General features: G+C 41.9%; 1 protein-coding gene across 2 annotated transcripts; it reads right to left on the reverse strand.

Annotated features, from left to right (window-relative positions):
• Positions 1 to 3,907: 3,907 nt before the first annotated feature.
• On the reverse strand, positions 3,908 to 8,790 carry LOC139072122 (uncharacterized). Of its 2 annotated transcripts, none has more exons than XM_070555383.1 (3): positions 6,135 to 8,790; positions 5,353 to 5,418; positions 3,908 to 5,272 (listed from the first exon to the last, which is right to left on the reverse strand). In XM_070555383.1, the coding sequence occupies exons 1-2, from the start codon at positions 6,791 to 6,793 to the stop codon at positions 5,379 to 5,381; spliced, it is 699 nt and encodes a 232-aa protein (XP_070411484.1). In that variant the 5' UTR covers positions 6,794 to 8,790; the 3' UTR covers positions 3,908 to 5,272; positions 5,353 to 5,378. The 2 variants fall into 2 exon arrangements, with proteins under 2 accessions (XP_070411484.1, XP_070411483.1); XM_070555382.1 differs by having other exon boundaries at positions 3,909 to 5,272; positions 5,353 to 5,468.
• Between the last annotated feature and the right edge of the window lie 1,275 nt (positions 8,791 to 10,065).

Below are 10,065 nucleotides of genomic sequence, written 5' to 3' on the forward strand. Positions count from 1 at the left end.
AAACTCTACAGTTATGAGCTTTCTCCTCTGACGACTGGAGTATTACGGTTTGCAGCGTAATGCGATACCTCGCTGGCCCAAGTCCACAGAAGGATGCATGCAATGCATTCTCAATACAGTGGGCGGAACAAGAACCCACCCGGGAACTCAGAGTGTACTTGCATGAGTGTTAATAGCACTGGAACAGTACTTGGGCCAACGTTGATGACATTTAACAATTATGCAAGTACACAAGTTCAGACAAGTCTGCATATTGAGAATGGCCAATATTCCCATTTAGCCTGCATCTAAAACTCAGAGTGACCAATTGTATTTCGAAAATACCAACTAAAAAGGGTTTCCCAATGAACTTGCTCTTTAAGACCGAGGTTAAGAAGAGAGTCAGCTCTTTAAATGTGACAGAAAGTGTGGAACACTGTCAGGATCTCCACAGCCCATGTCTGATGTCTCTATTTTGTGGTCAGCAGCTATCATCGGTTAAAAAGCCAAACCCATTCCAACAAAGTCCAACGATTCATTAGGAGAAAACATTTTCATTTCCATGTGACTCACTATCTGCTGCGACACCACCCACTTTGATTGTGATGATTTATTTGGAACGTTTGACCTTTCAAGGATGCAAGCTGCACTTAAAGCACAGACCAAAGTTTAATGCGGCTATAAATCGATTTGACATTCCCTCCAAACAGAAAACAACAGATTTGGAAGTCGAAAAAACCTTGTAAATTTATATGATTTCACATTCCTGCAGAACCACTGTTTTATTTACAATCCTGTTCGTGCAAGGAGAGAGGAATTGTGGTTGGATTACTAATGCTGGCCAAGAGAGAGACGGCCTAAAAGAGACACCGTGGGAGACATTTAGAGCCCTGAGACACTGGGCTGTAATCAAGTACAGGAGTCGCAGTATGCTGACTCAGCTACTAATACTGCTGGCAGCCGGGACGACTCAGGGTTTTCAAAGAAACACGACTGTTTACAGGAATGACTTTCTTTGTTATTAGCATGGACGTCACTAGGATTGAGATATAGGGGGGGCTTAGCCCCAGGAGCTTGATCTCGAACGTTTTTTGTCACACCCTGCAAAAACTTTGTCAATTAATTCATTATCTGAAGAAAATCTAACAAAACCTATTATTTTATCACTTTCCTTTCCTTTCCTACTTTTGTGCATTTTCTCTCTTCTTTTTATAAAAAATAACACTTAATCAGTTAATTAGTGGGGTCTATGTTGAAGAAAGATTTTATGTAAGTCCATTAAAAATTAGATATGTTATATTTCCAAATAAAGCTATTCATTTCAGTCTACTGCACTTAACAGGGGGAAATGTTGTAGTCATTTATTTAATTTGTTTAATTACAACTTGTTTAATTATAAATGTTACTGAAATGTGACAATAAAGAACAAATGAATAATTGTAAAACTTTTATTCTGCCAAATGAGTGTGCAGTTGACAGTTTTAATATATGAATAACACTGCTATGATATGGAATAAAGGAGTATATAATTAACTATTACAAGACAAAATAACAGTATATATGAAAATATCCAGCAAGTAGTAGAACTTATAATACAGAAAGTCAACTATACAGATACAACTTGACATAAAGGTTGCAGGTCAGATGATAATTATAGTTTTTTTTTCTCAAGTTCTCTTACCTGTTCACTCCTAAATAGAAAACTGTTCAATTTTGCTTGGGAACTTTGTGCTCAGGTAAATGCTCATAACGATGCGCTCGCCCCGGTTTTCTCTGTAGATCACTGACTTTGACCATGCAGATCTCCTCAGCATCAACCACCTGGTCTCTCTCCTGTTCCTCACTCACTCTCTTAAAAAAATCTTCGTATATCCATCTAGCCAACACATTGAAAAACATTTTCAATTTCTAATGCCAAAAAAATGCTACTAAGCCATTTAGTTTTCACTCACAATAACTGAAACAGCCATTGGTGGATAGATGGTACAGAATATGGACAACTGTTAGCCTAATATAGCCTATGTTTGGTTGCTCATGATGATGGCATTTTCCATAACATCACATCGAGCTGCCAAAATTTATGTTAAAGTTAGATGAGTACAATATCTCCTTTCTTTACCATAGGTAAACATAGGAAATATTAAGCAATTGACAACCCACATGGAAAGAATTCATGTAAACATATAGGTTTTAATATGTTTTGATGTAGCTTTTGAATATATGTGACATTATAAAACTGGCTGTTTACTATATTATAGATACATATATGTACGTATAGTATAATATATATATTATAGAAAAAATATATAATATAGAAAAATGGTCAATAATATACACATTCGGCGATATTCTGATTCAGGTTTTTAGTGTGGAGTGATTTTTGTGCCACCAACTGGAGCGTGCAGTGATCAATCTGCAAGAGCACAACCTGCTCTGCAGTCATATGCGGCCCTCTCTCTGCATGCTCAACTCCGTCTCTGCCTGCACAAATCTCCCTGTTGTTGCTCAATTTGCAATTTTTAAAGCAATGTAGCCTCTCCGTCAGCCAATCAGACAGCTCTCCATTATGCAATCAAAGCATGTCCAGGAAATACTGCCAGGAAATTTGCACTTTTTTCAGATAAAGAGGACTTTATATAATTATATTTAATTAGGTTGATTAACCCTCCTCTTTTCCTGGGACATTTCCACTGTTCACTTCCTTTTACACATCAAGGGCTCATTTACGTCTAACCAAACAGAGAAGAAACACTTTATATGTTGAAATTAAAAGTCCTCTTTAACTGAAAATAGTGCATTTTAACAGTTTTAGGAATGGGCAATGTGTCTTTTCTGGAAGTCAAATATGGTCACCCTAATCATGACACATGAATTACAACAAAGTATTTTGCAGGCAGTGGATGGTGACTGGTAGCTAACCAGCAGCAGAAAGCAGTTTAATAAGCTGTTAAATGGGTGTTTTTCTGTAAAGCAGTGTTTCCTGGACATGCTTTGATTGGATAAAACGGAGCTGTCTGTGATTGACTGTTGGAGAGGCTACTTGTTGAGGAGAGCAGGGAGAGATTTGCATCGCAGAGACAGAGTTGAGCCCACAGAGGGCTGCAGCTCCTGCACACAAGCGCAGAGCAGGTTCTGTTTGTGCAGACTCATTACTGTACGCTCAAGTTGGTGGCACTAAGTCACTCAATGAACTGGCTGGCTCGTTAATCGTGTCACTTCAGGGGAGTTTTCCGACCATTTAACTATGGCGCGGCTTTTCATTATGGTTTGCGGCATGTAAACATGCTAGCGGAGTTAGCATTAGCATGTCGGTGCGGTAGCATTTTCCTCTCTCGTCTGAACTATAACCTTGAAATATTAACGATGTGCTGCTGTTGCTGTCTTACCCTAATGTGATGTTGAGTGACTTACAAGAGCGCTGAGCAGGGTTTGCTCATCGATATAAAGGTTTTGCTGTATAACCCCTGCCCCTGACTTGTCAACAAAGCTGCCGGGTTTAAGGGGAGGAAGAAGTCCTTTCTTGATACTTCCTGTGTGCGACGGTGTAGTTCTATATTCATTAATTATTATTTCTGTTTCAGACAAAAAAAAAAACAACTCATGTACCAACTACACGTGTCGTGATTGTGTTGAGCATGTAGATGTGAACAAATAAAAAAAAGTTAACTGAAAAAATAAAATTTACCAAAATGATAGGGGGGCTTGTGATTATTTTAGGGGGGCTGAAGCCCCCCTAAAACGGACCTAACGACGTCAGCGGTTATTAGCATCGTGGATCACTTAGGTTTCCTCGTGATCTAAAGTTGGATCCAGTTTTCATTTGCATCACCTTCACCTACATCAAAACAACTGGTCAAAAAGAAAAGTACTTTTTACATCTGTGTCAAAATTTTCCTGATGACATGTGTAGCGTTATGGAGGTCAAGCAGAGGCCACCTGACGTCACAACCACAATAACGTGATGTACTCGTAAAGGTAGACATCCCAGATGAAGGCAGGAACGATGAAGCGTCTCCACAGGTCTCGTGTAGAAGGGAGTCTATCCTGATCAGATGATTAAGGCCAAAACTGTTGCAATCATTGTAAAGTAATCCACTTAGGGAATCTTGAAAGCAGAGCTATTTCAATAGCAGTTAATTTTCATCAGCAATAATGCAAAGGTATTCAAAGGATAAGCAGCTCGTGTGCCACACGGAGCTGGGCAGGTGATGTATTCCCCAGGCGTAGTCCAGGCGAAGTCCAGCGCAGACCTCGACCCATCTCGAACCACGACCGAAGCCCCATGCGACAGGAAACCAGTTGAAGGATGGTGAAGACGACCCCTCTGATGGGATGTAGTCCATACGAGCTCGGAGAAGGAGACAAAGTGAGACAGCCCACACGATAGATAGCATTTGATGCAAAACAAAGAAATCAATCAAAACCTATCTATGGGTGCCTCTGGGAAAATGTGGGTGCCTTTTGTGAATTATCTAAAGAAGAAATGTTCTGCACCCTGTTCTACGTGTCATGTAAAAACGTGATGCAGTGAAAACACAAATAAAAGAAAGCAAATCCTAACTGATATGTGAAACTCAGCAGGCTGCACTAATTAAAGGCATATATATAACAAAAAAAAAATCATGAAAATGAAGGGCAAATTGGCTTGTGGCCCTTTAAGGGAAATAGTAACAAAAATAACATTAAATTTGTAATCAAATATAATCATGCTACACAAAGCACTAATAAAAAGATAGAGATGTAAATCAGTTCTAAAAATGTAAATCAGTAGGTTAGTAATCCCTAAAGATGTGAGTTAGTAACAGGACCCTGGCTGGAGGCAGGTAACCTGAAAAAAAACTCAAAGGATATCACATTTGTTAAAAATTCATCCCACAAACGAGAGAATTTGTAACGGTCCACCAGTCAGTGGAAAAGAATCCGGTCAGAATAGAGTCGGTCAGAATAGAGTTTTGAATCTGGTATTGCGGACCCACAGAGACACGAGTTTGGACGTATCTGTGGGAGCAGGCTCATAAGCGATTTGGTTATCAAACCGTTTGTATCTTGTGTTACGAACCCACAGGGAAACTTGTTTGAATTTACCTGAGGGTTCCGTTTGGAACTGGAGCGAAGCTGATGGTTTAGCTGTTAGATCAGAACCTGATTTTACCTGCTCAAAGTTGGGTTGCAGCTTAACGGAGGCGACTTTGTTGTGATCAGACATAGTAATGAACTGGAAATGCGAAAATGATGCTCGCAAAGCGGGAGGAGGCTCCCCACCCCCCTTTTGTTTCTCAAACGTATGCCGTGTCTGTGAGACAGGAGAAGCATAACAAAGAACAGTTCTTAAGCTCTTAAAAGCCCTACTACCAAGAAGATGCACATCGTCACCTGAATCGTGCTGAAAGAGTAGGTGTTCAGATGTCCAAAGACCTGGAGGTGTTGGACTTGGAGGTTCTGAAAAGGAGTGATCCAAGGATGGTTGTGTCACGGGTGTCAAAGCCAACCTAGCCATGTTCAGAATCAGATACAGACATGATGCTAGCTTTGGGAACATGGTCTGTCCTGAAAACTGAAGCCAAGAATACTTTATACCCAAGAATGATGGAGGTTCCCACACAGAATCAGAAAAACCCGGTTTAACCAGAGTATTTACAGACTGACTAGAACTCCGCCCCGTAGAAGGTGCTGCACCTAACTCTGGGTCGGAGGTCAATGTCGTCAGCTGAATTGGTGGAAGGTCAGTGTCGATTTCTGCAATGACCCGCCCGCTCAGAGGAGGCGTTCCCCCGAACAGCCTGAAGTCCGCCACGGAAAACTCAGTGCCACTCGGCACCCCCCTTTTGTCAGGAGGGGCCCCGACCAGAGCATCACTGCACGCACCTACACCTCCCGGGCCGGGTGGCACCCCCGGGCCCGTGAGAGAGATGATCGCAGCAACCACCGAGCTTCCTTCAATATCGCCACTGACCACTTGACTACTGGAAACCGCAGGGTTTTCTGTGTCGTCGTGGTCACCTGTAAGAGAAATCACAGGAAAGAGAGCACAGAGGCCCGAGACTAAGTCACACCCCTGTGAAAGGAGAAAAGAATTGGCCACCGTATTAGCAGAGGTCACAAACTGAAAAGTGACAAGGTCATTCACATAAAGGTCAAGATGTCCGGGCACAAACCCCTTAAATGGCATGGTAGCTCCGTCCGGAGACCACAAGTGTTTCACGGCGGCCGACGTTTCCATCACGCCCCGATAAAGAAGCTGGTTTGTGCATGAGGCGGACTGACGAGTAAAACAGACCTCTGACTGAAGCGGTGGGTCACAGCCTGAAGATTTCACACCCATGCTGGAGAGATGTTCAGCCTTTAACATGGATGACAGAGGAGAAGCATTAGGAACCAAAGGATTAAGCACAACCTGTTTGTCAGAGAGGTTAACCATAGGCTCAAGAGATTTATTCAGCTTAAAAGCAGCAGAGAAAGTGTTGTTTATTTCAAACCTTGATGTTGATGGTGGGTTTTTGACCCCCTGGAAGAAATAAAAGTAAAGAAAAAGCGTTATGACTGTAAACAGCATGTTGTTTGAATTCACGTCATGAATTGCAGACCAGAACCACCTCCGACCCAGTGCAGCTGGCACCGAACCGCAGCCACTAGTCCCCGCTGCTCCCGACCGGCGGCACCCGCCTAAAACGGGCCCGTTCGGGCGGGCGGAGGGACCAGCGATGCTCGGCCGGTGAACAGTCTCCTGCGTCATGGCATGTTCTGGAAGCAGAACGTCAGAGAACCTTACATCAGGTGTAACAGTGCAAGAAAGATTTTGTCGTGTCTCGTCCATCTCCCATTAAGTTCAGAGCAACTCGCGTTTTTACCTTCTGAGCCGACGTAAGACTCCGGGCAGATTCCTTAATATGTCTCACACAAACAAGGACTGTCCGTAGCCTACTTAACTTTATGACACAGGGTAAAACAAGGAATTGTTGATAGAGAAATGAATACACACAACTTCACAAGATGGAAGAAAAAGGCATGGAACCGAGCAACGGAGGCTGTGAAAGCCGACCCGATCACCGGTCCAAAATAAAAATAATAAAAAAAATAATAAACCCTACGCTGCCGAGATGCCATCAGACGGACAAACGTATCAAAATGTAGATTCTACACACCGTAGCGATTTACAAGAACCACCGCCAATGCGGGTTTTGTGAGGACACAGACTGACTGTGTCAGAAATGGTATGACAATCTAACGGGACGCGTTCCCTTTTTGTCTAACTGTGGTGCTAGCTTAGCTCTCCGGCCAGGTCTAGCGTTCTTTGTCTGTAGCGACCAGACTTAAATTTTCCCGATTAACAAGTAGGCATCTCGCCCCGCTTGTAATACGGACTTCAAAAAACGTACGCAATCTGAATGCAGTAACGCGTGACGGCCATAACCCGGCTTACGACGTTTACCGTGCAATCAAGCAACAGTAGGTGCCTACGGGCATTCCGTTCAGATTGTTTCTATAAGTCGCCCATGCAATGGAGATATTTTCCACAATAGCTCGCCCACAGTGTCAACACACTGAGACGAAAGGTGTCCGAGAATTTAGTCTCGGTTCTGAGGCTCGGAGAATTTAGTGATAATTTTAGGAACTGAGGATAAGCTGCTCACGGTAGCTCACCCAGCAATGGTCAGAGCGGAAACGTAGCTTTCCGACCTGAGGTTAGACTAGAGACGCGGCGGCGCGTCAAAATGGACAGAATTGAGTCAAAAGCACAACTCACACGTTCGCTCCGAAGGCGAAGATGGGATAAATCAAAGTTAGGTCTGTAATTTGCGGTCAATTTGAGATCGGAGATCTTCCCGGTCAAGTTTCCACCAGGACGCCTCCCGGAAGAGTGACTTCAGCGGAACAATTTCCGGTTAAGTTCAAAATAAGACATCAAAGTGAAACACAGAGAAAAGCGTTGTTTGTAGCTTTTAGATGTAAGAAATCAGACATATCGCAGACATAGAAGACTGGATACGCTCGCCATTAAATGTAGCGTTATGGATTTATGCTCTTTTATGAAAGAGAAACCATGCTACGTATTAATTCGGAATATTAATTTTAATAAATCAATAACCAAATTTTATATTGTTCAGAAGACTCAAAGGTTGTTTTCATCCATAAACTGCCGATAATATCTGAGTGTCTGTGTTTCAGTTCAATGAGGAAACAAGTTTGAAGGATTAAAAGTTTTAATTCTTCAAATTAAACTAATGATTTTGAAAATTGACAAACAGGAAATAACAATCACATTGGCAACTTTGTGGGACAATCTTTTAACAGTTTATATGCTGTTCTTGCTCAAATAGACCTTCTGGTGAATTTATGAAGATTGAGAATGTTGTGACATGAATGCGTGTGTGAGTCTGATTTTGCTTCAAGAAGAAACAGGTGTCTGAGTGAAGTGATGGTTTGGATAAACTTAGGTCTTATCAGAGAACTGCATCAAACGCTAAAACCGTGCTCTGTCTCACCGAACTCTTGTGGACCCTCTTTCGGATCCGGGCCGTGGAGGATGTTGTGGTTCATCCAGATGACACCGGTGGCTGACAGGAGACATAGGTGTCGAACGGAACCGGTCCAGAGTTGCCCCTCGGTACACGTGGATGGTAGAGCGTTTTATCGATGCGCTTTCTTAAGTTAATTCACTCAGAAATCAAAAGACTCGGTAATGAGTCTTCGTTAGAAGTCGCGATTCAGCTATTCTGCCTGGCTTGGCAGAAACAGCGTGAAAGGGGGGAAGAACGAGCCAACAGGCTCTGCCCCCCCTTTGGTTTTCAGGTCTGTTCTCTCTCGTTGTCCAACCCGAACTGAATCATAAGACTGAAAACTTACCAAAAACCTTTCTCTTCTCAAAGCAAACGTGCGTCATCAAATGTGTCTGGAGTTTACTGTGAGCAGGTGTGTGTGGATGTGTGTGAATGTTTGTGCTTGAGTGTGTGTGAAGGTCAGTAACAAACATTCTCAACATTATTTAAGAATGGATTCATTAAACCATTATAATTACCCCAAAGCTAAATAGTCATTCATTTGATTAATCACATTTATAATGAGCAAAATGATAATGGTTACTTTAACATTAAAATCAAGAAAAAGAAGTTTAAACTTTATGTTTTGACTTGGTCTGGGTACAACTCATGTAAACACATCTTCTGGTAGACTGCAGGTGGCAGATGTTATGGTTTCCTCCCAGACTCGCTGGCGTTCAGGTCTTAATCTGTGGGTGAAAGTTCTCAGCGACCCAGCTTTGACACAGCTGAGTCCAACACCACCATTGTGACAGAAAACCCATATTTCCTCACGTTACACATGAAAGCAAACCTCTAAATAATTTTGCACACTGAGATGAATGGACAAAACGATACAAGCTGAAGCTAAACCGAAATAAAATGAAGAGGTGCTAGTGCTGACAGTGTAGGGAAATGTTTTATCTAAAAAGATTACAAGCCTTGTCTCGTTATTTTTGCAAAATCTGTTTCTTTTTTTCAAACATGGCTGTTTTTGTGTTTGAAATCATTATTTGTGAACATCACTGCAAGTGGGACTTACAAATTACATTTCAGGAGGATTTATAAACACCAGCTGTGGCATTAAAGTATATTACTGTTTGTAGATTCAACAAAAAAAAAAAGAATTTGAGTATAGTTTTGGGTTACAACAGCACACCCTACACACGATAATTAAACAATTACACTGTAAAAACAGCAGTACTTAAAATAAGGTGAATATTCGTAAGTATGATCTAATTTCCTGTTTTGTGCAAGTAAATAAGTTGTTTGGCTAGAAGCAAATGAGTCTAACCATTATGTGACTTTAACTCATTCACTGCCAGCCGTTTCCTGATCACTAACGGCCTTCGCTGCCAGTGTTTCTCACCGTTTTTACTGTTTTTTTAAGAGTCACAGAACATTGCGCGCTAGGATGATGTCGATGCCAAAACAACCAAAACAAAGAGGAGACTCACCTCTTACATCAGGAATAAGCCGTGTGTTTCGAGCGTTATCTGTTCTTTCATAATCCGTTGTTGAATTGTGATCGGCAGATGCTTTTCCGGTTCGTGCCTCACTTTTTTTACAG

This window comes from Nothobranchius furzeri, chromosome 10 (assembly GCF_043380555.1).
Source record: "Nothobranchius furzeri strain GRZ-AD chromosome 10, NfurGRZ-RIMD1, whole genome shotgun sequence".
Classification (NCBI taxonomy): Eukaryota; Metazoa; Chordata; class Actinopteri; order Cyprinodontiformes; family Nothobranchiidae; genus Nothobranchius; species Nothobranchius furzeri.